The 27868-nt window shown below is 41.6% G+C and overlaps 1 protein-coding gene across 1 annotated transcript; it reads right to left on the reverse strand.

Moving 5' to 3' along the window:
* Nucleotides 1–510: 510 nt before the first annotated feature.
* SATL1 (spermidine/spermine N1-acetyl transferase like 1) lies at nt 511–27616 on the reverse strand. The gene is made up of 6 exons (XM_075007872.1): nt 27551–27616; nt 21873–21924; nt 18169–18253; nt 17311–17408; nt 2773–2813; nt 511–681 (listed from the first exon to the last, which is right to left on the reverse strand). The coding sequence occupies exons 1-6, from the start codon at nt 27614–27616 to the stop codon at nt 511–513; spliced, it is 513 nt and encodes a 170-aa protein (XP_074863973.1).
* Nucleotides 27617–27868: the final 252 nt, after the last annotated feature.

Genomic DNA, 27868 nt, shown 5'->3' on the forward strand with positions numbered 1-27868 from the left:
AAAACACCTAGGAATATTTTAAAAGATATTGAAAAATCCAAAAATGGGTAATACTTTTTGGCTGCTAGTTGCCTGCAAGATGAGGACACAGATGTTCATCATACTGATAGTCATATCATGGAACAGGTTGGTGACTTAAGACTTCTTTTTGTAGCAAGCAAGATTATTTTAAATAAAAATACACTTGTGATGCAATGCATACAGTACAGTAACATGTTAACATATGCATCTATTTGTAAATGTAAAGGGGAATAAAACATGGGGTCTTCTCGATAGAGGCCTGTTATATGATGAAAGAAACTTCAGTAACTGTCATAGTTCCCAATAGTAATAACGACTGCTAGTCATAAACAGAGAGGCTACATAACTTGATTAATTATGTTAACAAACTGATGCTATGGAGGGTAATCAGCAAAGGTAGCATTGCACAAAACCGAAAGCAGGACAAACTGACTGCAGAATAATAATTGAATCCCTCATTAGTCTCGGAATGGTGAGTCGGAACTCCTTTCATTCTTCAGATGCCATTCTGAGAAGATTCTCTTTGTCAAATCTGAAGAGATGCCAGCCCTCTTCCGTGGACAGGTCTAATGCTCCACGTCTTACGTAGTACTCTATAGATGGCTTGTTCCAAATGACTACAAGGAAGTGCATGCAGCTACAGTTTGTTTTGATCGCTATCTGTTGGAAAGTAAATATTCTGTGTTATTGACAAATCATTGTTTTGGGGTGCCTTCCCCAGTACTGGTTTGGATACTCATCTTCAAATAGCACAATCTCTGAAAAGGAGCAGTGGAACTATTGCAAAAGGTCACTGCACACCCAACAGATGTCAGAGCAGTTTGTGTTCTCCAACAAGCTAGTCCCTTTTGGCACATGGTAGAGTGATGAACTCAAGAACATACCAACAGTGTGAGCCAAAATTCTGTGCGGAGATGCCTTCCCCTCTTTTGGCATCATGATATTCAAAGGACCAAAAAGCCAGTAATCTGCTAGTTTGGATCGCTCTTCATTAAAGTGCGGTGGGGAAAAGTCTGCGCAATTTGTCTGTTGTCCAATTCTTGGAAACTCTGGAAAATCCTGCTACATGGGATTAGCAGATGGGATTCTCAGGGAGCCAGGGATGGTGACACCAAGTATATGTTTACGCAACAGCTGGCAGCAAGCCTTCCAGTATGGATAGCTAGGTTTGTATTAGCAGGGCTTGTGTGTGATAAAAATAACTGTGAAGATGTGTCAATACTGATGAAGGCGCAGGCTAGTCATTTGAGCTCTGGTGGTTAGCCAAAGCCCCCCACTGGTGATGCAACACCAAGGCAGTGTCTACACTTAGGAAAAACTTTGAAATGGCCATGCTAATGGCCAAATTGAAGAATACGAATGAGGCACTGAAATGACTATTCAGTGCCTCATTAGCACGCTGCCAGCCACAGCACTTCAAAAGTGCTGCGTTTCACTCACGCACAGCTCGTCTACACGGGGGTGCTTTTCAGAAGGACCCTGCAAATGTCAAAATTGAAATCAGCTGATAGGAATAAGGGGATTTTGACATTTGCAGGGTCCTTTCAAAAAGGACACCCATGTAAATGAACCATGTGTGAGCTAAACGTGGCACTTTCAAAGTGCCACAGCTGGCAGCATGCTAATGAGGTGCTGCATATTCATTTCAGCACCTCATTAATATTCTTTGATTTGGCCATTAGCATGGCCATTTTGAAGTTTTTCCTAAGTGTAGACGTAGCTCAATACAACTATTTTAGGACTTTAGTGCAAGCCCCACTAGTACAAGCATGTGTACTCAGGCTGGAGACTTGTTCCAGGCTACAGTAGACATATCCCAACATAAGCCTTGGCACGTACCCCAGTCTACTGAAGCAGTGGTTCCCAACCTTTTCACCAGTATGGACCCCCAATCACCTCCCAAAACCGTTCACAGACCCCCATAAAAGCCAATTCTAGCTTCTATGAACACGTCGTTAAATGAAAAAAGAAACCACAAAGTAGGTTTTCAGAATGCAATTAATAACATTATTGGAGGATATTTAATTTAAAAATAATAATAGATTGTAACTTTGCAATTTATTTAAAACTCATTTTCTACCATCATTTTATCTTTTATTTTTTCCATAGACTGCCTGGATCCCAGGTTAGGGACCACAGTATTAAACCAATATAAAGGCTGCACCTGCTCTGCCTAAGCACCCTCTTGTTTTGGAGCCTAGGTCCTTGGAACACAATAAATGGAGATGCCTTGGAAAACTTCTTCTATTCCAATATAATCACACAAGCTCTGCTGCCTGCAGGGGCCAATATTTTCCCCTTAACTATTTGAAAGTAAGTATGAAGGCCAGTGAAGAATTGTTTAGTGTGTTCCTAAAGAGATACAACGGGGCATGTGAACATATGAAATTGAGCGTAAGGAAGTATGAGCAAACTATCAGGATTGTCTTGAACTGTGAAAGCCTATGAAGTAAGAGGAAAATTTCCCTGTAAAAGTCCTGTTGCTTTAGAACTTCTGCATCCATTTACCACTAGACCAAACAAAAAATCATTTGAGAAAATTTTTCAGAGAGCAGACTTGCACTGGCAGGCGAAGAAATCTATATGAAAACAAGTCTACATGTTTGTGTTACAGTAATTCATCATAAATAGTAATCCCACTGTCCAGTGAATTTATCAATCAAAATCTTATACTCTCTTAGGTCATAAAATGAGGGAAATTACCATTAAAATATGCAGCGTTTGTAAGTCTTTGTTTTAAATTATACATACCTGGCTTAATCTCTTTAAGATTTCCGAGCCAATGCCCAAGCCTGTTTAATAAGTCAAACATGAAAAATATCAGTACACTCACACAGTTTCGAAGCAAGATATATTTTAATGACTTGTAGTTGGACAATTAGGATGTGTCAACAGTACAAGTGTTTCTCAACCATATCTTTTTCAACATCCCAAGGTTGAAATAAGTAAAATTGAAAAATCATATTCACACAGCCACAGCACTGTGAAATGGAGCGTTCACATTTACAGCCACAGCACTGCAAAAGGAGCATTCGCAGAAGTTGATAACAGCTGTGCTTTGTTCACACGCTTTCATTTTTGACTGGGGGCAGGGTGGGGGCGCAGCAGAACTCTTTGCAGAGCTGGAGTTATTTCAAGGGACAAGCCCTCTTATCTCAACTTTATATAAAAAGCATTTTTTCCCCAAAAAAATCCAGAAGAGTAGAGAAGCATTTAAAATATTTAATTGGAAGTTAAATTAACTTGTATATAGAAAGATAATGGAATTACTATTTTAATACAAAATACAGGCCAGATTTAGTTAAATCAATTTAAGTCACAAAGAAAAAATAATTTATTTAGATCAGGTTTCCCATTGATACGTGTTCACATATTTCTTAATGGCGCAAATAGGATCACTAAAACATGTTAATTTTAAACTTAGTACAGAATTTTACATCTAAGAGGATATACAGTGTGTAATTATTTTAAATAACTTGATTCTTCTTACTTTAGCAAATCTAATATATATTTGAGAATCTGTCTGTCTTTTGTTCAAGAACTCCATCTAAACAGTAAGAGCTACACCCACCAAATTCGGTGTATAGCTTCCTTTTATCATAACTTCAAGCAATGCAGGGTTTGGTTGTGCCAAGAAAATGAGATGTGCCTAGCGTGGGATTGATTCCCAATAAAACCAAACAGAAAAGAGAGACACTCACCAGACATGTTGATTAGTAACAGAGAGAAAGCCGAGCTAGTCTATATAGGCCGTGTCTACACTATCCAAAAACTTCAAAATGGCCATGCAAATGGCCATTTCGAAGTTTACTAATGAAGCGCTGAAATACATATTCAGCACCTCATTAGCATGCGGGCGGCCGTGGCACTTCGAAATTGGCACGGCTCGTCCAGACGGGGCTCCTTTTCAAAAGGACCCCACCTACTTCGAAGTCCCCTTATTCATACGAGCAGATGGGAATAAGGGGACTTCGAAGTAGGTGGGGTCCTTTCGAAAAGGATCCCCATCTGGGTGAGCCACGTCAATTTCGAAGCGCCACAGCCACCCACATGCTAATGAGGCGCTGAATATGTATTTCAGCGCTTCATTAGTAAACTTCAAAATGGCCATTTGCATGGCCATTTCGAAGTTTTTGGCTAGTGTAGACATAGCCATACTATCAAAACAAAAAAGCAGTCAAGTAGCACTTTAAAGATTAACAAAATAATTTATTAGGTGAGCTTTCGTGGGATAGACCCAGTTCTTCAGACCATAGCCATACCAGAACAGACTCAATATTTAAAGCATAGAGAACCAAAAATAGTAATCAAGGGTGGTTTTTTTCTGATTTGTTAACCTTGATTACTATTTTTGGTTCTCTGTGCCTTAAATATTGAGTCTGTTCTGGTCTGGCTATGGTCTGAAGAAGTAGGTCTGTCCCACGAAACTCACCTAATAAATTAGTTAGTCTTTAAAGTGCTACTTTACTGCTTTTTTGTTTTAATCACCAGACAGGTGAAAAGGGGTGGCTGAGGGCATGTGTGCCCCCAGGACTGCCCAAGCCTCAACCCTCCCACCCCTCTAGATGCCCTTTAGGGAGGGGAGGGAGCCGACGCTCCCCCCACCCGAGATTTGTTCCGAGGCATTGCTGTGCCCCCTTGCCGGGGAGCAAGGGGAAGGTGCTCAGTTTGATGCATTTCTCACTCTGGCCAGGGACTGTAAGAGGTTAGATGAGCTGTACACTGATCACGTCCTCCAACATCCTCTTCAATCCAATGTTAGATGGGATACTTCCATCTATTTTAATCAAGTTTTTCTTCACAAAATTTTATAAGAATAGGCCAAATTTTAATAAATTGTTCAAAACAATGAACAACAGAATTCCACTGAAAATTTTGAGAGAGAATTCATTTGGATCTTTCTCTCTCCTGTGAAGCTGAAGCAAAATGGTTTCTTTCAGAAGTATTTTGTGACTTCAGCAACTCTTTTTTTTACTTCCTGGAGAAGATGTACTTAAGTTTTTGACTGAAAGATGTATCAAATGGGCACTGCAGCCATATGTTGATAAGGCACATACTTCCATTTCTTCTTCTAAGTATCCTCTCATCTTTGCCAGTTTTGCAGCATTGGCTGTGACAAAATTCAGCATGTGACAGTTGAATTTTTTTGTCCATAGTTTATTACAGATTTCACTGTCACTTATAAATATTCTGTTCTGTGACCATTTCCTGGTGTATGTATTATTTCTGCAAGATATGCAACCTCATCTTCTGTTGTCTTACAAACACACATTACTGGATCATTGTGTACAGTAAACTCTTTCATATCTGGCAGCCCGAGGACCAGGAGGTTGCTGAATATTCAAATATTCTGCATAACGGAGAGGTAGATCCATCAATGCATAACACTAAAGAAAAACAAGATTAGATATTAAAAAGCAAACAAAGATGTATGTAGAGCACTTCATTTACCAACAACAGTAGTATTGTACAGTAACAAAGAGAAAGCTGTGCTAGTTTATATACTATCAAAACAAAAAAGCAGTCAAGTAGCACTTTAAAGACTAACAAAATGACTTATTAGGTCAGCTTTCGAGGGACAGACCCACTTCTCCGGATCATAGCCGTACCAGAACAGACTCAATATTTAAGGCACAGAGAAACAAAAATAGTAATCAAGGTTGACAAATCAGAAAGAAATATCAAGGTGAGCAAATCAGTAGAGGGGTAGAGGTGGGGGGAAGTCAAGAATTAGATTAAGCCAAGAATGCAAAAGAGCCCCTACAATTACCCAGAAAATTCACATCTCGGTTCAAACCATGTGTTAATGTGTCAAATTTGAATATAAAAGAGAGTTCAGCAGCCTCTCTTTGAAGAGTCTTGTGAAAATCCTCTTCAGTAAAACGCAGACTTTTAAATCATTAACAGAATGTCCCACTCCATTAAAATGCTGGCCAACAGGTTTGTGGATGCGGAGTGTTTTGATGTCTGTTTTGTGCCCATGAACTCTGTGCCTAAGAGAGTTTAAAGTCTGTCCAATATACAAAGCATCAGGGCATTGTTGGCACATGATGGCATGTATGATGTTAGTTGAGGAACATGAGAATGTGCCATTGATTCTGTGAATAACCTGGTTAGGTCCCTTGATGGTATGTCCAGAACAGGTATGTGGACAAAGTTGGCAACAGGTCTTGTTGCAAGGTAAGTTCCAGGATCGGTATTCCTGTGAAATAGACTGTGGTTGCTGGTGAGAATCCTCATAAGGTTGGGACGTGGTCTGTAGGAGAGAACAGGCCTGTCACCTAGGGCCTTCTGGAGTGTGGCATCCTGATTAAGGATAGGTTGTAGGTCTTTAATAATGCAAGTGGCTGGACTTGAGGGCTGTAGGTGATGACCAGTGGTGTGCTGTTCTTGCCTTTTTTGGGCCTAACGTGGAGTAGCTGGTCCCTGGGTATTTGTCTGGCCTTGTGGATTTGTTTTTTTATTTCTCCTGATGGGTACTTCAGGTTTATGAATATTTGATAAAGATCTTGTAGTTTTTGGTCTCTGTCAGTAGGATCAGAGCAAATGCGATTGTACCTAAGGGCTTTACTGTAAACAATGGATCTAGTTACGTGTGCAGGATGGAAGCTAGAAGCATGTAAGTAAGTATAGCGATCAGTGGGTTTCCGGTAGAGTGTGGTACCAATCAGGCCATCATTCATTTGTACTATAGTGTGCAGGAAATGTATCTCTCACATGGAGTAATCGAGGCATAACTTGATAGTGGGGTGCAGATTGTTAAAGTCTCCGTGCAATTCTTCTAGAGTCTCTATACCATGGGTCCAAATCATAAAGATGTCATGAATGTACCTTAAGTAGAGGAGGGATAATGGAGTGGGATGTTCTGTTAATGACTAAAAAGTCTGTGTTTTACTGAAGAGGAATTTTCACAACACTCTTCAAAGAGAGGCTGCTGAGCTCTTTTTATATTCAAATTCGACACATTAACACATGGTTTGAACTGGGATGTGAACTTTCTGGGTTATTATAGGGGCTCTTTTGCATTCTTGGCTTAATCTAATTCTTGACTCACTGTTAGCCGGTGGCCAGGTAATGTACAGTGAGGTACCAACTAAGCCCTTGTTACCATCCGAGTCTTTAACTGCGAGGGCACGGAGCTCGTCGCTGCGGGCAGCGACAAGCCAGGCTGATGGATTCCCCTGGGTCCTAAACAACCCGGTTTTTTACTGCTGGAGCAGGGAGCTCCTAGCACTCTCGCCTATGGCCAGGCTGTGGTAACCAAACAGTTAAAGTTCTTTTTATTGTGCCGGCTGTGTTGCAGTGACAAAGAGTGACAGCAGTCAGGCTTAGATCTTAACTAGTTACAAGTTTATTTAAGCTACAGTTATAAGCGTGCGGTTACAAAAGGCTATTGTCTACTTCTTATATGCTAGCAAAGTACAGGTGTTAAGAGGTTACGTTACAATCCAACACAAAGTTATCTGTTATCATCTAACACAATGATATCTTAATACAACGACATCTAGTTACAGAGCTCTAAATCTTTAACTGTGTGCACCAAAAAGGAGACCTTAGCATGGGTATATCTTACCCTTCTTGCGTCTCTCGATACCAGCGTAGCCAAGCCAGATCGGTCACTCAATTCCGCGGAAAGACGAATACAAGGTTGGGCGTCCCCAGTTGCGGACCTCGGGAGGCAATCACCTGACCCCACCAGCAGGTAGTTGGTGGAGATGCACTCAGAGTTACAGTTCTGCTGGGCCCACCTTTATACCCCCTTAGGTTACTGTAGCCAGACAGACAGTAGCCAGTAGTACTGTAGCCAGCCAGACAGTAATTGCTACAGGCCTAGTTGTGTTGTAGCTACCTTCAACCCAGCTGACAGCATGGCACCTCAACTCCTCGTCATCTTCCTGACAACCTCGCTGACCTTTGCCATGCCTAAGCATCCCCTCAGGAATGCCATCCAGTCCATCGTCTCCACCGCTGGTGCCACGGATTGCTGGATGTGTACCCTGCTGAACTCCTCTACCACATTGGGAATTAAGTTTGTCCCTCTGAACCTGAATGATTGGTGGGAAGTTCTGGTTCTGGTTTTGTTATTGTACCCTGTAACGGGATGAGGCTTGCTGGGATTTGAGTCCCTGACAACCTTGTTGTCCCGGGTGCTGGGAGGGTGGAACTGAGTGTCTTGCTTGTAATTCCTTGGAGTGGAAGCCATCGCGTGCGAGGAAGCTCCAAGGTTAAGCTGGGCCCTTCCATCCCGTCCTCCTAGCCAAGCTGGTGTGGGTAGAAGTAACCGGTTTGAACTCTCTGGATTAGACCATAATTCCCATCTGCCTTCCTGTCTAATTGTTCTCTGTCTGAGTGTCAGCAAGTGATGGGTGGGTCTCAAAGTATGTAGTCCTGGCCCAACAAGGAAGAGTTTGTGCTGTAATTAACCAATCTTACTGCTTTTAGGTAAACACTCAGAACAGATTAAACAGGATGTATCTGCCATCAAAGATGCAGTTAAAATCTTACATGCTGTAACTAAGAATGGAAAGATCCCATGGTTAAAATGGTTAGCTCAACAATTAGAATTTTCTCTTACTCCATTCCTGCATTCTATTGTAACCACTATTTTGATTGTTCTTATCATAGTAGTTGTGTTTTGCATAACACTGTGCATTGTTAGGAGACTGACTGATGTGGCTATCTCCTCCACGCAAATCCGATACATGGAGCTGACAAGTCATCCTAGCCAGTTCCGCGATTCCCCACATACTGATTGGATCATTGGGCACTTTTAGACTTCCCCCAAGGAGGGCAAAAGGTGCTGGCATCACCACCACCTTGCGTTCTGGGATGTAGTGTGGTGCATCAGGGGGTGGAATGTAGCCAGACAGAGTCTCCCCCTTACAAGCCAGCTTGCTCGTTGCCCCCCCCCCCACTGAGGAGCACACAGGGCACAGAAATGGCTGCTGACAGCACAGTCTTTGATGCCCTCATTGAGGCCCAGATATGCTAACTTATCGTGACCCTGAGAAGCAGAAAGTACAGCTAGAAGGCTAACAGGCCAGACTGTCAACATGAGGCGGGGGGAACCCTCAAGAAATCACCCCAGCTGGCATTGATCAATATGATGCACACACACAATCACCCAGAAGGGGACGTGCCCCGCCCGCACAAAAGAATGTCCTGTACTCCTAAATTGCTTATCTCTTGTCTTACAAGTGCAAACTAAGTAGAAATGCCCTTGTAACAAACTGGCGTCACAAAGACAGACCAGTATGATCTGGCACCATAGATAAGAAAGAGAATACATAACCCAAAAGGGGTATAAAAGATGAGTCCAGCATAACTCTAACTTTGAGTGCATCTCCACCAACTACCTGCTGGTCGGGTCAGGTGATTGCCTCCCGAGGTCCACAGCTGGGGACGCCCAACCTCGTATTCGTCTTTCCGCGGAATTGAGTGACCGATCCGGCTTGGCTACGCTGGTATCGAGAGACGCAGAGAGGGTAAGATACACCCATGCTAGGTCTCTGACTTTTTTTTGTGCACAGCTAAAGAATTAGAGCTCTGTAACTAGTATCAAGATATCATTGTGTTAGATGGTAACAGATATCTTTGTATTGGATTGTAACGTAACCTGTTAACACCTGTACTTTGCTAGCATATAAGAAGTAAACAATAGCCTTTTGTAACCGCACGCTTATAACTGTAGCTTAAATAAACTTGTAACTAGTTAAGCTCTGAGCCTAACCATTTTGTTAACCCTTTTGTCACTGCAACACAGCCGGCACAACAAAAGAACTTTAACCGTTTGGTTACTACAGCCTGGCCGTGGGTGAGTGTGCTAGGAGCTGCCTGCTCTAACAGTAAAAAACTGGGTTGTTTAGGACCCAGGGGAGTACCTCACTGCTCATTACCTGGCCACCGGCTAACAGTTACGTATTCTCTTTCTTATCTATGGTGCCAGATCGTACTGATCTGTCTTTTGTGACGCCAGTTTTTACAAGGGCAATTCTTACTTAATTTGCACTTTTAAGACAGGAGATAAGCAATTTGGGAGTACAGGACATTCTTTTGCAGGGGCGGAGATTTCCTCTTCTGGGATGGCTGTGTGGGCATCAAATCCATCAATGCCAGCTGGGGTGATTTCCTGAGGTCCCCCTTATTGACAGTTAGCCTGCTAGCCCTCTATCTGTGTTTTTCTGTTTCTCAGGGTCACGATGAGCCAGCACATCTGGGCCTCAGTGAGAGACATCAAAGACTGTGCTGTTTAACTGCTGTTCAGTGCCCTGTGTGCTCTGAGGCACCTTAGAGGGGAGGCGAAAGCTGGTCTGTAGTGGGGAGATTTTGTCCAGCTACACTCCCCCCCACAACCCTCTACTCTCTGATTTGCTCACCTTGATATTTCTTTCTGATTTGTCTACCTTGATTACTGTTTTTGGTTCTCTGTGCCTTAAATATTGAGCCTGTTTTGGTATGGCTATGATCTGAAGAAGTGGGCCTGTCCCACGAAAGCTCACCTAATAAATTATTTTGTTAGTCTTTAAAGTGCTACTTGACTGCTTTTTTGTTTTGATAGTATTGTACACTGTGTGCTTATACTGTATTTGCTGTATTCATTTGTATTTACTTTCACTATACTGTTCCTATGGAAAACAGAACTAAAATTTACTTATAGTTAAAATGCCAGTTATTTGAGAGTTCTGGATGATAGAATGCCAGATATGAAAGAATTTACTGTACATTTTACCACCCATCAGGTGTGTCTACACGTGCACGCTACTTCGAAGTAGCGGCACTAACTTCGAAATAGCGCCCGTCACGGCTACACGTGTTGGGCGCTATTTCGATGTTAACATCGATGTTAGGCGGCGAGACGTCGAAGTCGCTAACCCCATGAGGGGATGGGAATAGCGCCCTACTTCGACGTTCAACGTTGAAGTAGGGAACATGTAGTCGTTGCACGTCCCGCAACATCGAAATTGCGGGGTCCTCCATGGTGGCCATCAGCTGAGGGGTTGAGAGACTCTCTCTCTCCAGCCCCTGCGGGGATCTATGGTCACCGTGTGCAGCAGCCCTTAGCCCAGGGCTTCTGGCTGCTGCTGCTGCTGCTGCTGCTGCTGCTGCTGCTGCTGCTGCTGCAGCTGGGGGTCCGTGCTGCATGCACAGGGTCTGCAACCAGTTGTCGGCTCTGTGGATCTTGTGCTGTTTAGTGCAAGTGTGTCTGGGAGGGGCCCTTTAAGGGAGCGGCTTGCTGTTGAGTCCGCCCTGTGACCCTGTCTGCAGCTGTTCCTGGCACCCTTATTTCAATGTGTGCTACTTTGGCGTGTAGATGTTCCTTCGCTGCGCCTATTTCGATGTGGTGCTGCGCAACGTCGATGTTGAACATCGACGTTGCCAGCCCTGGAGGACGTGTAGACGTTATTCATCGAAATAGCCTATTTCGATGTCTCCACATCGAAATAGGCTACTTCGATGTAACTTCACGTGTAGATGTAGCTATCAAGGCATAAACTGGCAAATTTCCCTCAGTATTTTTGCACATTGTTCAAGTTCCTTCTCATGTATTATTTCTAACAAAACAAACCGCAGTCATGTTTTGTTAGAATACAGACTAACACAGCTACTGCTCTGTCACTATTCATACATTATTTCTAGTAACCTTCCTCCATTCTGTTCCACCAGATGGCGTGTAAGGACTCAACCATGTCAATGAAGGTGTATATAGTTTACAATGAAAAAAGAGAATTTGTTTCATAAAGGAACTGACCAGTCTTTCCATATATGGTGTCTTGTTTGAATTTGCTAATTCCTACTACAAACCCATGTATGATGGTGCTTTTAGTGGCTGACTGAAATCTTTTTCTTGCTACAGATACTTTGCTGTCTGAAAAAGTGTTTAGTTGCTGCACCGCTGTTAAAAGTACCAATGGATGGCTCTGAAATTGTTGCAGATGAACAGTCTAAGTCTGTACACTTAAATGGGATCTTGCTCAAAATCATTTTAAAATTTTGTTTCACACGTTCTTCTCAGGTCTTCTCATTCTACTATTCAATTAATCATTTAAATTTTTTTCCAGAAAAGATGCAGATCCAATTCCAAAAATGTCAAAAGAGCAGACTGAGGCTGTATCTACACTATAAGATAAATTCAAATTCCAAGACTTTAGCTCGTTATTAAAATGTAATTGTCTTCGTACATAATTCTGTTAATTTGATTTATTGAGCCATAAGGCCGATTACAGAATATCGATATTACGGGATGGCTGTAGCATCTATTTTGTATTTAAAATCTCAAATCAAGGCTAGTGTGGAAGCACCATGTCCTGAATTCAAATTTGTTCTTCTCCAGAAGTGTCCCGTATGTATCCCAAAAACCTATGCTGTGACCCTCCAAGTATGGCCGTATCGGTGTGCACTGCTGTCAGGTGTGCAGGAAGAAGGTCAAAGTAAGTCCACAAAGTTTGGATTGAATTTGAATTTGAATGAAAATTTGAATTGCAATTTAGCAGCCCAGCCCTGCACATATAAAGGGCGTCCATTATGAAAAAATCTCTTTGCTCATTGCGTCGCACTGCATCGGTAGCCATCACACTGCATGGATAGCAATTATCAGTAGCCCTGCAATCATCACCGCTCAGGGTAGAGATGATCAGATGGCGCACAAGATGGCCACCCAAAGTTACTCCCAGGACTCTATGCAGTGCCAGGTGAAGGTTAAAGAACTCCGTCAGGTCTATCAAAAAGTCTGGGAAGCCAACCAGCGGTCAGGGACGGGTCCACGGACCTGCTGCTATTATCAACAGCTCCAAATGCTGATGGGGAGCGACCCCACAATGGAGCCTGGACTGAATTACAACACTTCTGGAGGCCCTGCCAGGGAGTTCGGGGTGAGCCCAGAGGAGCAGGGTGGCCCAGAGAAAGAGGGCAATGGGGAGGAGGAAGGGAACAATGAGCAGGGGACAGAGGAAGTTGTTCCAGACAGCACAGAGCTCTTCACCATCAGCCTGCAACTGGTCCCCCCTCCACGGTGTTTCTCTCCACACTGGGACCCTCCACTGCAGTCCCCTCAATGCCAGTTACCTCCATGCCAGTCCCCAAGCCCTCTGGAGCAAGCAGTTCAAGTGAGTCTTTATTCTGCATGTTAGAAGCAGGTTGAGGGTGGGTATAGTGATAGGGTTTTGCACAGGTACAGGTTTACTAGCTGTGCTTCTGTGCCCCTCAGAACATCGTGTTAATGTTTCTTGGGATGGAGTGCTTCTGCCTTTTGGACATCTCCTCGAAGGCCTCATCCAGGCACACTCATATTTTTTTCATGAGATTCTTGAGCAGGCCTGACTGGTTGCGGCTTCCATGGTAGCACACCGTGCCATGCCAGGCAACCAGATAGTGATCTGGTGTCATGGCACCACACAGCATTTTAGCAAATTTTCCAGGCTTTTGGTCACACAGCAGGAATAGCTGTTCTTTCTCCATATTTGTTAGTTATAGGAAAGTGATGTCCTCTTTGGCAACCTGCGGAAGCACAGGAATTCACATCTGGCTTTTTTTTTTTGTATTGTTTTGTTTTGTTTTTTAAACATGCTTCCTGCTCCTTTACATTGGCCTTCAGCTGCTGGCAGGCACTCGTTGCCCACCCCAGAATGAGGGTTGCAGGCTCTTTGGGGGTTCCATCCCCCACGTCCCTTTCCAACCAGCGTTTCTTTTCATTTATTATGACTCCCCCATGCCACATTGCTGCTGAGCTCTGCTGTGTTTTTCCCATCCCATGTCCCCTTCCTTCAGCATTTCTTTTCCACCATTTCTTTGCATTTTGCAGGACCCCCCGATGCCATGGGTTGTCAGGCTTTGCTGTGCTTTTCCCATTCCCTGTCCCCTTCCCCAAGGATTTCTTTTCCAGCGTTTCTTTTCGTTTCATTTTTTAGGACTCTCCCACTGCCGGGCTCTGCTGCGCTTTTCCCATGCCATGTCCCTTTGCACCAGCATTTATTTGCATTTTGCTGGACCCCCACGGCTGCTGGGCTCTGCTGAGCATTTTTGCTTGCAATCCCCTTTCCCTTACCATTTCTTTTGATTTTGCAGGACTTCCAGCACCATGCAGCTGCTGGGTTCTGCTGGGCTTTTCCCTCCCATGTTCCTCTCCAAGCACCATTTGTTTTCAGGAGTCTTTTCCCACACCACATGGGAGATTCCTCTGCTGTGCTTTTCCCCTCCCATCTCCCTTTACCTCCAGCCTTTCTTTGGATTTTTTTTTCTTTACATTATTTTTATTGTGCATTGAACCCCCATATGCAGCCATTCATTTTTCACTGCCACAGAACACCCAGTCAGGACACCTGGTGGCTGCCCCTGCTTTGCAAACCTTCCCATTCACACCAAAGGAGGACAATTGCATGTAACTTACCATGTCCACAAAGCAATGTGCTAGATAAATGAGGTATTGTCAAATGCATGCTTACTGTCCCATCCGTAATAAACCATATGTCCTTCAAAGGTATACTTTCAGTGATAGTACACACAAAGACTCGTTCATTGTGCTTCAAAGCACATTATGTGAATTGTATCTTAATTTTGACCTTCCTTTTTCCAGCATTGCACAGAAAACCAGAAGACACAAGAAATGCAAAGATCTGATCCTGCAGCACATGGAAAACTTTGAGGCAAGAACCTGACAAAGGACGCTGCTCAGTTGCATCACAGTACAGCTGAATGGCGTGAAAGTCAAGTAAACTTTAACAGGAGAGTGCTTGACTTCCAGCATCAGCAATTGTCAAAGATGAATAAGGCTGTGGCAAAGCAGACTGAGGTCGTGGCAAAGCTCATAATGGCCGTTACTGAGCAGATGGAGATCTTGGGCTCCCTGCTGCAGCTGCAGAGGGATTCCCAATCCAGCAGTGCGTAAGCTGATACTCGCTGGCCAGAGTCCCCTGAGGTGAGGACGCTCACCCTCCATCATCACGATCCCCACATGCAGGGAAGGAGGGCAAAGGTACCCTGCCACTCCAGCCCCAACGACCACTGCAAAAGGCTCTTCAAGCACCCTTGAACAAGCTTCTTTTCCCAGCCACTTAAACCTCTCCTGACCCCCAAATAAATTCATTCCTTTGAGCTCAGTGTGATTTTTTTTTTTGTCCTGCAGGAGTAGGGGGGGACACAAATCAAAACAAGTGGGTGGGGGAGTGCTGCTGAAGGCACAACTGGGCAGTGAATCTCCCTGGTCCATGGCAGACATGCAGCTGAGGGCACTGGGCAGGATGCGGAGGAGGGGTGCTGAATGCACAGCTGCCTGCCAAATGCATTCTTTTCACTGCAACCTAACCCCCTCCCATCAACTAAGAGCATTAATTCATTACAGCACTGTATGATTTATTGGCATTATGGCAGAGACACAAATAGGTAACGTGCACTACAGATCAGTCATAAAGCTGTTTCTTAAAGCGTCTCTTGTTGCTGCAGCCTGAGCATGGCTACTGGTGGATGACAGTGTAGATGGCTACAAGTAAGCCCTGCCTATTGCCTGTGCTTCAGAATTCCACATAGACAAGAAAGTCTACCACCTTGATGCACATATGTTGTGCAAAATAGTGCACTCTGTAATATTGGTGGGGACATTAGCTTCACAAACCTCCAAACGGGTCAATAAACATCTGAACCTTGCTTACTAACATCTCAAGGTGCATTCCACAATCATTAACAGCAACAAAGTGTCCTGTGACACCTTATAGACTAACAGAAAAGTTTTGAGCCTGAACTTTCGTGAGCACAGAGTCACTTCATCAGATGCTGGTAATGGAAATCTGCAGAGCCAGGTATAAATAAGCCAGAGCAAGGGTGGGGTTAACAAGGTTAGCTCAGTCAGGAAGGATGAGGCTTACTACCAGCAGTTGATCTGGAGGTGTGAACACCAAGGGAGGGGAAGCTGCTTTTGTATTTAGCCAGCCATTCACAGTCTTTGTTTAATCCTGAGCTGAGGGTGTCGAATTTGCAGATGAATTGTAGCTCAGCAATTTCTCTTTGGAGTCTGGTCTTAAATTTTTTTGCTGTAGGATAGCTACTTTTAAGTCTGCTACTGTGTGGCCTGGGAGATTGAAGTGCTCTCCTATGGGTTTTTGTATATTGCCATTTCTGATATCTGGTTTGTGTGCGTTTATTCTTTTACGTACAGACTGTCCAGTTTGTCCAATGTATATAGCAGAGGGGCATTGCTGGCACATGATGGCTTAAATTATATTGGTAGATGTGCAGCTGAATGAACCCACGATGGTGTGGCTGATCTGGTTAGGTCCTGTAATGGTGTTGCTGGTGTGGATATGTGGGCAGAGCTGACAACAAGTTTTGTTGCATGGATGGGTCCCTGAGTTAGAGTGACTGTGGTGCAGTGTATAGTTGCTGGTTATGATTTGCTTCAGGTTGGCAGGTTGTCTGTGGGCAAGGACTGGTCTGCCTCCCAAGGCCTGTGAAAGTGGGGGATCATTGTCCAGGATGGGTTGTAAATCCCTGATGATGTGCTGTAGAGGTTTTAGCTGAGGACTGTAGGTGATGGCTAGTGGCAAGCCCAAGAGAGAGACCAACAGAACACCACTAGCCATCACCTTTTTATCAGAGACTAGCAAAGTAATTTTCATGATTAAAGGCTGTCAGCTTGAAACCTAGTCAACTTTAAAAAGAGAAGTAGGTTCATAGACTATTCCATCTCAAATCCTCCTTCCATGCTCAAAATTTTTCTGTTAGTCTATAAGGTGCCACAGGACCCTTCATTGCTCTTCCAGTTTTCGTGATTTTACAATTTCATTTTTATTTTATTTTATTGTTAAACAAAATCTCCTTTATTTGAAAGACAAAAAAGTAAATTTTATGTATTGTGTCAATATCACTTCTGTTGAAAGTCAAACTGTTGATCCTTTTATTTAATGAAATAGAAAGACATTAAAAGTTACTATTAAACATGATTATTCTTAGAAATTACAATATATTCATTTCACTAACAGTAGAAAATAATATTAACTTTACCTTATACCATTTCAAAATTATGCAACATAATTTCTTGGAAGAGTTCTCAAAATCATGAGCAGAATATACAAGTAATAGCGGTCAAGTAGATTGTTTCAGTAGACAAAGTCTTTTAGTCCAAAGTTCAGTAGACAAAGCTTTCTTCCGTTATGAAACTTGCAGGATATTTCTTTATAGAACTATATTACTATGAAGTCTGAAAAGAGCTGGAAACTGACTCATACTGGAACAGTAAAGGAGTAATTATTTCATATTTTTAATTAGAATGAGGTTTGTTAACAGGCTTGTTTATTTGTTTACCTCTATAAGGTTCCATGACATAGAAGTCTTCCAGGTAAAGTAACTTGCCAATCCAGGGGTCATATGTAAAGTAATACATAGCATAGCCTACTGTGCAACTACCTGAAAACAAAGAGCATAAAAATTGAAATAACTAGCTAGCTAATATAAAGTATAATATCAATATGACTCTTTATAGTTGTACTTCAGCCTTTTAAAGCAAAATTTTGATATAAACGCAGGTAATTGCCAGTGAAAATTCCTGTGTACTAAACTAAGTTAAAATGCAGCTGACATAGATTTTCAGCCCAAACAAGCAACACAAAGCCAATATTTGTTTTAATAGTATTGAAGACATGCATTCCTAACTGCAGGATTTTAAGTCCTGTGTATTTTTCACAGAGAAGACACTTGTAACATTTGGAGGTATTAGGAAGGAAACATTACCAGTACAGATACTTACTGGTAGATACTAAGGTGTATTCAAGAAGGCAGAATGTACTATCAAAAGCATTTTGCAAAATTATCTTGAGGTTCTACATGAAGGGATTCTTCATAAAAGGTTTCAGATGAAATGTATTTGCCTAACTAGCAATAGTCTATTCTCTATTACCATTTGATCACATAGATGGAATTAATACCACAATCTGGTACTCTTGACACACTCCAAAAACCAACAAAGTGGAATATACTTTGTGGCTGACATCAGCAGTGTGCTTCAGGGATGATCTGTGGAGAGCACCTTTTAGAAAAGATAATTCAGCCTGTATCCATGGGGACTGCTTCACCCTCCTCAGTATTGTTATCCCATATGTAGTTCTTTGTGTAATCAGGGATTGCTTGAAGCAATTAATAGATAATATTTGTAATGTGTTAAACTTACTTCCTGTTTGTCCCTCCTTTGGCACTTCTGCTATTAGACAGTAGTAGAAAGGATGTTCTCCAAAGCCATCTTCAAGCAAATCTAAAAATAAAATTAAAACCTATCTGCTAACGGCAGGCTTACCACATTAAAAATAGTAAATAGGTCTATGTTTAAGTAGCTCTCCATTTGAAAGAGTACTTGGAAATGGCTATTTGTGATTATGCAATTAGAGCCCATCAGCCTTTTCTAAAAGGAAGCATGTAGTGCTCAGAAGTGGTATCCTGGAATGAGAGGAAGAAGAAATAGGTATGGCAGTGTGAAAATAAAAGCTATTTAAGGGCCTGGGTTGCACTAGATTGTATTTGCAGTAATCTGTAAGTGATACTGATTGAGAAAAAGTGTAAAACAAAAGAAAAAATAAAGACACTATTTGGGGGAAAATGTATCTACTATAGGACTACCAAAACGTACATGTGAGAAACTATCACTTCCAGCTGACCTGCATGGCCCTTCCACAAGACCTGATCCAAAACCTGTTGAAGGAAATACGATTCTTTCTGTTGACTTCACGGGATCTGATCCATGATAACCAATTGCTATTCTACCTCTACATTGCTCCAAAGGAATGTTAAAGGGCCATGGTTTTGGGTAGTGAAGTGCTAAATATAGAAAATGTTGCACTTCACTTCTGATCTGGAAGCTTTAAAAGTAGTTGAACTAGTTCACCTATTGTTTTCAGTTAGCAACTTCTAAACCTGTGTTCTGTTGAGGGGTGTGGTCCTGCAGCCCCTGCTTAGGTGAGTATTCCTGCTGACTTCAGTAGAATTCCTCATGTGAGTAAAGGCTACAAGATCAGAACCCTAATTTGTTGTACTCTTCTATAATCAGGATGAAAAATGACTAGGCTGAGGAAGATGAAAAAAGCCATTTGTCACACAGTATAAAACTTCAATTTCTGTGTTTTAAATGTTAGCATGCAACTTTTTATAAATATATTTACCATTCTCTCAGGATGCAGGACAAGGGAAAGAAAGCTAATTGCAAATAGAAAAGTACATGAAAGGAATAATAATATTTCACATTATGCAACACTTTTAAGACTCTTGGGCTGTGGCCACACTTGGCCAAAACTTCGAAATGGCCATTTCAAAGATTACTAATGAGGTGCTGAATTCAACATTCAGCGCCTCATTAGCATTAGGATGCTTCCAGCCACAGCGCTTCAAAAGCGCCGCTTTCAAATGCACGTGGCTTAATGTGGCTACGCAGGGGTCCTTTTTGCAAGGACCCCATACATTTTGAAATCCCCTTATTCCCTTCAGCTGAGAGGAATAAGGGGATTTTGAAATGTGCAGGGTCCTTTTGAAAAGGACCCCCGTGTAGCCGCACTGAGCCATGCATGTTCGAAAGCAGCACTTTCAAAGTGCCACGGCTGGAAGCGTCCTAATGCTAATAAGGCACTGAATATTCAATTCAGTGCCCATTAGTAATCTTTAAAAGGGCCATTTTGAAGTTTTGGCCAAGTGTGGCCATAGCCTTGCAGCTGAAGAGGTAATGAGGTAAGTGTTTTTCTCTTATAACAGGTTAGGGGTGCATCTACACTTGCATTCCTCTTTTGAAAGAAGTATGCAAATGAGGTAAATTGAAAATGCAAATTAGGTATAAATTTGCATATTTTGCCCCTCGTTTGCATATTCTAATTTGTAAAGAGCTTCTTTTGAAATACGAAAGCCAGTGTAGACGCTGCTCTTTCGAAAGTAAACCCCATCTTCGAAAAAATACTTCTTCCCGCTATGGTCTGAAGAAGTGGGTCTGCCCCACCACCTAAAAACATTTTTTTTGGTCTTTAAAGTGCTACTTGACTGCTTTTTTGTTTTGATAGTATACACACTAACATGGCTATCTCTGTTACTTTTGAAGATGGGTTTACTTTCAAAACAGCGGCAGCTACACTGGCTTTCTTCTTTCAAAAGAAGCTCTTTCCAAACTAGAATATGCAAATGAGGCACCAAATGTGCAAATGTATACCTCATTTGCACTTTTGATTCACCCCATTTGCATGCATCTTTCAAAAGAGGAATGCAAGTGTAGACACACCCTAGGAGACAGATTCTGTAACTCTAAGGTTATATCTAAACTAAGGAGCTTACTGCAGCACAGCTTTACCAATGCAGCTGCACTGCTGTAAGTTTTTCTGCGTAGCCACTATATGCAGCTAGAAAAGAGCTTTTCTGTTGACAAATCAAATCATCCCTGATATTTGGTGGTTTCAGAGGGAGAAGTATTTGCAAATGAAGTCCTGTGCACACTACAGCTTACGCTGGTGTGAGTTAAGTTGCCATATTCTATGTATTCAGTTTTTACAATCTACATACTTATTTTCTCACACATGCCAAAAGGCAGAATTTTTAATGAACATAACCAAAATTTCCACCTGTTTGGATTACATTAGATGGGTTTAGGCAGGGGGACGGGGGAGCTGCTAAAGTGCAGGGATGAAAAGTGGAGCCTGATGTAATGTATTAGGTAAATATTTGAGGTGTTCTAAATCTATTGCTTATGTCTGTGTGTAGTGTTAGACAAAAGCATGCTTACTTGCATTACTTCTTGATCAGAGTTCCTGTCAATTTATTCCTTACACCTCTGAAGTTCTGAAAAAACCAGGTAACAGCTCAAGTGGGGTGAAATATTCACACCTCTGTGCACACAAGTTTCGCCAATATAGGCGGTAGCGTAGACATAATCTAAGCCGTGTCTACATGGGCAGCTTCTATAATCAGAACAGACCTTTTGTCGACAAAACGCACCAAGCACCTACATGGCTAAAGCACTCTGTCGAGAGTTTGTTGACAAAACTCAGCTTGTCAGTCAGCAGTGTTATTCCTGTTGCTGATCAGAACTAGCATCTCTGTCGACAGAGTGCCTGTGTAGCCAGCTCCGTCGACAGGGCTTCCGCTTCCCCGGGCAGACCTGTTTGCAGAGTTTCCAGTCAGCCATTCTATTGAGAGAGGGCAAGGCAGTCTGGCTGCTCTCTGTCAATAGAGCAGATTGCTGTTTCGATCTGCTTTATGTGTAGATGCAATCTGTCTACAGTAGTACTGCTGAGGTTTCTCTGTCGACAGTAACTTCTGTCAACAGACGCAGCCCATGTAGACGTAGCCTAAGTATAACTTGCAAGTGTCAGTAAGCCAGTGGCAGAAATGGGAATTTATGCTCTAAAACTACTATAACACATTGCCTCTGACAGCAATATGCATCATACCCTTTCAAAAATATACAGTACAGCTTCAGAGTTATGAACACCTTGGGAAGTGAAATTGTTTGTAAGTCTGAAATGTTCATAACTCTGAATAAAATATTAGGATTATTCTTTCAAGTGTTTACAACTGAACATTGACTTAATACAGCTTTGAAACTTTGCTACACAGAAGAAAAAAAATGCTTTTATCCATCTTAATTTAAATGAAATTATCATAGAACAGTTTCCTTACTTTGCCAAATCATTTTTAAACTTCCCTTTTTTTTTAAGGAGTTTAATGCAGTACTGTCTACCCTATTTTTTTGTCTCTGCTGCTATCTGTCTGCATACTTCCAGTTCAAAATGACGTATGTGGCTCACCAATCAGTTCGTAATTCTAGTTTTCATAACACTGTTTTACTTTATAATCTAATGTAAGGTGTGTTTATTTAAAGTAAAAATACAAGTTTAAAATCTTACCTTTTTCTGTTACTTTTACTGCATTTGGCATATTTTCATATGCAGCAAGTTCCTGAGGGATGAAGAAATTGGAGTCTGAGGTTTCATCAGTCGTTGTGTTTTTTTACAAAGTACTATTTGTTCTAAACTTTGATGCAAAATGCTACCTTAGGCCCCATTTCTGCAATGAGCTCTGCAAGTGAGGTAGGCAGAAATTGCTGATCTGTATCTTGTATGGTTTAATTCACTATGGAAACTAGAAGAACGTGCATCATATTATCTTCTAAACTGAGCACAATCTAACTATAATAATACTTTCATACTTACATAGCACCTTTTTATCAGAGACTAGCAAAGCAATTTTCATGATTAAAGGCTGTCAGCTTGAAACCTAGTCAACTTTAAAAAGAGAAGTAGGTTCATAGACTATTCCATCTCAAATCGTCCTTCCAATTTTTGTGATTATTTTATTGTTAAATAAAATCTCCTTTATTTGAAAGACAAAAACAAATGAGAACTAGTAACAGAGAGATAGCTGTGTTAGTCCATATATTATCAAAACAAAAAGGCGGTCCAGTAGCACTTTAAAGACTAACAAAATAATTTATTAGGTGAGCTTTCATGGGACAGACCCACTTCTTCAGATCATAGCCATACCAGAACAGACTCAATATTTAAGGCACAGAGAGCCAAAAATAGCAATCAAGGTTGACAAATCAGAAAAATTATTATCAAGGTGAGCAAATCAGAGAGCAGAGGGGCAGAAGGAGGAGGCGGGGAAGTCAAGAATTGGATAAAGCAAAGTATGTAAAAGAGCCCCTATAATGAACTAGAAAATCGCCATTCCAGTTCAAACCACATGTTAATGTGTCGAATTTGAATATAAAAGATAGTTCAGCAGCCTTTCTTTCCAAACAGCTGCTAAAGTTCCTTTTCAGTAAAACCCAGACTTTCAGGTCATTAACAGAATGGCCCACTCCATTAAAGTGCTGGCTGACAGGTTTGTGAATCAGGAGTGTTTTTATGTCTGTTTTATGCCCATCAATTCTTTGTCTAAGGGAGTTTGAAGTCTGTCCAATATACAAAGCATGTAGGCTTTGTTAGCACATGATGCCCCTCTGCTCTCTGATTTGCTCACCCTTGATAATACTTTTTCTGATTTGTTAACCTTGATTACTATTTTTGGTCTCTCTGCCTTAAATATTGAGTCTGTTCTGGTAAGGCTATGATCTGAAGAAGTGGGTCTGTCCCATGAAAGCTCATCACCTAATAAATTATTTTGTTAGTCTTTAAACTGCTACTGGACTGCTTTTTTGTTTAAATGAGAACAAGATGTAACAAATAGTGATACTGATTATACTTTACATGGAAAACAGAGAATATTAGTCAGTTTTATAGTAACTGTAGCTGTCATTTGAATGACATTTAGGTGGTAAAAACTTTGGCTTTTTTTAAAGTTGTGATGTCCCTTTGACTAAAGGTGCTTCACAACACATATGCTTCAGGTAAATGGAAGCAAGGAGTAGTTGTTACCTTCCCAGGGTCATGTAGTGAATCTGTAATACAACTAAAACAGAACACAGGAGTCCCAGTTTCCACTAATCTGCTCCAACTCCAAGCTGCTTTTTTGTTTATTATTAGAAAGAACATTCCCAAGTATTTTGTGAAGCATATAGTACACTTTTTGTCACATCAGCAGAACTCTACAAATGATAATGAAAAATAGCTGCTTTTAAGGCTGGCTCCGTATCTTCCAGAAAACTGAAGCCATATTAGTGAAATTAACTTAAGAAGATGGCAGCATTTTAGCTATCCCTGCAGAAGACCTGAATTTCAAAATTAATTAGAAAACTCTTTTCCTGGACCATTGAGGAATGATCCTTTTGTACAGGTTATGAACATATTACCTGCAGAAAGGATTGCTGTAGCACTTGCAGCAACTTGATATAGTCTTTAATACTATTCCAACAGCTGTAAGAGCATATTAACTTAGCCTACAGGTATCTAGGCATTATTTCCTGCCCAGAGGATTACTATATCACTACTGTGCATGTTAACCTTACTAACCCTTCATGTAGTACCCTCCCTAGCTTGCAAGTGAGATGCAGTCAAAAAGTAGAAAGAGAAGGCAGGGAATAAATACAGGAAGTTGAAACAGCAACTGCAGGACCCCAGTATGGGAACAAGGTCAGTATTTTTCCCTAGATGTAAGTTTTGGATACAACAGCTCTAGAAAAGAGGATATCTTTAAAGACCTGATAAGGATAAAACTAGTAGGGGCCAGATTGTGGCTGTAGCCACTGGCCAGATTGTGTGGATTATACTTGGGCTATTGCGCAGTAGGTTGTCACTCTGAAAATTCTACCTGACTCCAGCTCTGGTTCTGGGATGTCACACACTGTAATTTAAAACAAAAAGCAGTCAAGTAGCACTTTAAAGACTAGCAAAATTGTTTATTAGGTGAGCTTTCATGGGACAGACCCACTTCTTCAGACCATAGCCAGACCAGAACAGACTCAATATTTAAGGCACAGAGAACCAAAAACAGTAAGCAAGGAGGACAAATCAGAAAAAGATAATCAAGGTGAGCAAATCAGAGAGTGAAGGGGTGCGGGGGAAGGTCAAGAATTAGACTGAGCCAAGTACGCAGACAAGCCCCTATAGTGACTCAGAAAGTTCCCATCACAATTTAAACCATGTGTTAATGTGCCGAATTTGAATATAAAAGCCAGCTCGGCTGTTTCCCTTTCCAAAACGGTGCGATAATTCCTTTTCAGTAACACACATACCTTTAGGTCACTGACAGAATGCCCCATTCCATTAAAATGTTGAGTAACTGGTTTGTGGATCTGGAATGTTTTGATGTCTGTTTTGTGCCCATTGACCCTTTGTCTAAGGGAGTTAGAAGTCTGTCCAATATACAAAGCATATGGGCATTGTTGGCACATGATAGCACATACGATGTTAGTAGAGGAGCATGAGAAAGTGCCTGTGATTCTGTGAGTAACCTGATTAGGTTCAGTGATGGTATTTCCAGAGAAGATATGTGGACAAAGCTGGCAGTGGGCTTTGTTCCTGGGGTATAGCCTGTGCCTGTTAGTGAGGATCCTCATGAGGTTGGGAGGTTGTCTGTAGGAGAGAACAGGCATGTCACCCAGGGCCTTCTGGAGTGTGGCATCCTGATTAAGGATAGGTTGTAGGTCTTTAATAATTCGTTGCAGTGGTCTGAGTTGGGGGCTATAGGTGATGACCAGTGGTGTTCTTGGCTCAATCTAATTCTTGACCTTCCCCCCAACTCCTCCACTCTCTGTTTTGCTCACCTTGATTATCTTTTTCTGATTTGTCCTCCTTGCTTACTGTTTTTGGTTCTCTGTGCCTTAAATATTGAGTCTGTTCTGGTCTGGCTATGGTCTGAAGAAGTGTGTCTGTCCCACGAAAGCTCACCTAATAAACCATTTTGCTAGTCTTTAAAGTGCTACTTGACTGCTTTTTGTTTTGATAGTGTATAGACTAGCACGGCTTCCTCTCTGTTACTGTAATTTAAGTTGCTTTGATCTTTGAAATGGGGAAGGATAAGTTTTTGCACCACCAGTGTGCCAACTCACCTGTCAGGAAGAGACAAGGACATGGTTGTGTCCCATCTCAGCTCTTCCCACAGTGGTTTATGGTAGCCACGATAGCCTTCCAGAGGAGCACAAAGCAGGTGTTGAGGGTCTGCATGTTCTCGCTTCTGAATGCACCAGCCAGGACCTGCCACAAAACTCACCTCTCCATGCCTAAAAGCCATACTAGTATTACTAACTAATTATGTATCAGCCAAAATGTGCTCAAGACTTTACAGATGAGGAAGAAGATAAGGTCCTTCCCAAAGAGTTTGCAATTCGGTGAGAAAATATGCATCTGAAGCATGGGAAATTATATGAAACAAGAAGGGAACTGGTTGTGTTTGAATTTAACTATGACTGTCAGAAGAACACCATAGTTTTCAACATATTAAAAAGACTTTTTGAAGATGTATTTGAAGAGGGTGCAGGCAATTCTGACCATATATGAGAAGTAATGCCGGTGTCATGAAATAAGACACAGAGAATGAATTGAAGGGAAATTTGTTGGGCAGCACAGGCATAATAAATGTGTTCAGGAGTATTCAAAAAGAAAAGGGAGCAAATAAGTAGGAAGTGGAACATATTTTTAAGGGCAATACTTTATCTGATAAATATTATTGCAGCGTTGGTAAACCTGTGTGCGTGTGTGTGTCTGTGTGTGTGTGTGTCTTTCTTAGGAAAGGCAGTCAAAAGAATTCTAGCTCTGAATTAAAATGAGTATATTGTATAGTCTTGAAGAAACAATGCAGAAGGTGAGTAAAGTTTTTTTGGGGGGAAGCTTAGTTTGAGATTGAGGACATGAAATCTGTCATAACCTCCAGCACATGAGACTCAGAGCTGCAGTTCGATCTGCTAGCACTTAGTGTTTGGTCCTGTCTGCTGATTCACATAAGTGTGTATCCAAGAGGCATGCCAAAAGCCCAGACTGCTTCTCTGTTCCAGTATGTTTAGAGCTGTCAAGAAGCCTGTTTGCATGGTATGCAGAGGACAGAGAGGTGATCCCCACACTGGATTAACACAGGACGTTGACAGCAGAGAGGGGTTTGTACAGGTCATTCTGGAAGAAATTAATTCCATCCAAAGGTCTTTATCTAGCTGCATTTTAAAATGCCAAATGATAAGGTTTCTATTACTTACCTTGGGAGGCTGTTACATGGTGATTCTCATGTGTAACATTTGATTTATGTTTTCCTAATTAGTAATTTAAAAATAAGGAATAAAATCAAACTGAATTCTTCAAGGTTCAAGCCTCTAGAATGATTAAGGAAAACATAATTTAGTGGAGGACTGTGACTGATAACATGAGTGATAAAATTAAAACCTTTATTTAAAATGAAATAGTTAAGCAAACCCTACACTGTATTTACACTCACATTCTAAAATGACATGATGTGCTTAGAGTGGTTATGTAACTAAATATGCTAAGAAATAGCATTGTTCCAAACAATATTTTGTCTAAAATACTTGTAAAAAGCAGTTGGAACCAAAATGTGTTTACAACATGACCGAGGTTTAGGCCAAAACTTTTGCTTTTCTAAATTATCTCACTTTTCTTCACTCATATTTTACCAGACTGCGCCCAACCATCACTGAGGCTATTTTTAGGAAATATATTTACAGGCCAACTTACATTTCAACAAACTTCCATATAAACATAAGCAAATGTCATCTACTGCTGACATAATCAGGAAAAACTGAACTTCTTCCCATTCTTTATTCTTAATTGATTAGAGAATGCATACAGCACTAACAGTGTGCTAGGTGTCTAGAGACAAGCAAACAGTTTGACAGTGTAAAGATATACTACTCACTGTAAGGGATAGGATGTAATGAACAGACGTGTGAGTGTATGGTGAAGTTTAGCATGAGGCTGTATATCTTGGTAGCTCCATGATTATAGTGTGATTTTTTTCCCTCAGTCTTAACAGGTCACTTGCCTTGTAGGAGTGTTACCAGCACTTTAAGAGCGCTCATTCATAAAGACACTCACTGAGGTTTATGCCTAGCAGAGGAAATAGTAGTAGGCTTTAAAAAAGGAAACTTGGAAAGACACTGGGGAAAATATGTCCACACATGCCATTGTCTCTCTCTTACTTTGATGAGGCGCAGGATTTCAGAGCAGTCCTGGGGCTCTGCTGGGCGAATTCTGAAACAGCTCATGGCGCCAGCGCCAAGGCCAGGCCAGTGGGAACCAGGAGCCAGAAGCAGAGGACTGATTACTTCCAGTGAGGGAGATGGAGCACTGCTGGGCCACCGTTTAGAAGATCTTCTTTCTTGTTCACCATTTCAAAAAGCTCTTTGGGGAAGGGAAGAAACAAATGTTTCTTCCTCCTCTCCTCCTCCTCTCTCTTTCCTTCTCTAAAGTGGTAATTCAGCCTCCACTCGTTGCCTCTGCCTTAGTTACATGCTACC

Source organism: Carettochelys insculpta, chromosome 13, assembly GCF_033958435.1.
Source record: "Carettochelys insculpta isolate YL-2023 chromosome 13, ASM3395843v1, whole genome shotgun sequence".
Classification (NCBI taxonomy): Eukaryota; Metazoa; Chordata; order Testudines; family Carettochelyidae; genus Carettochelys; species Carettochelys insculpta.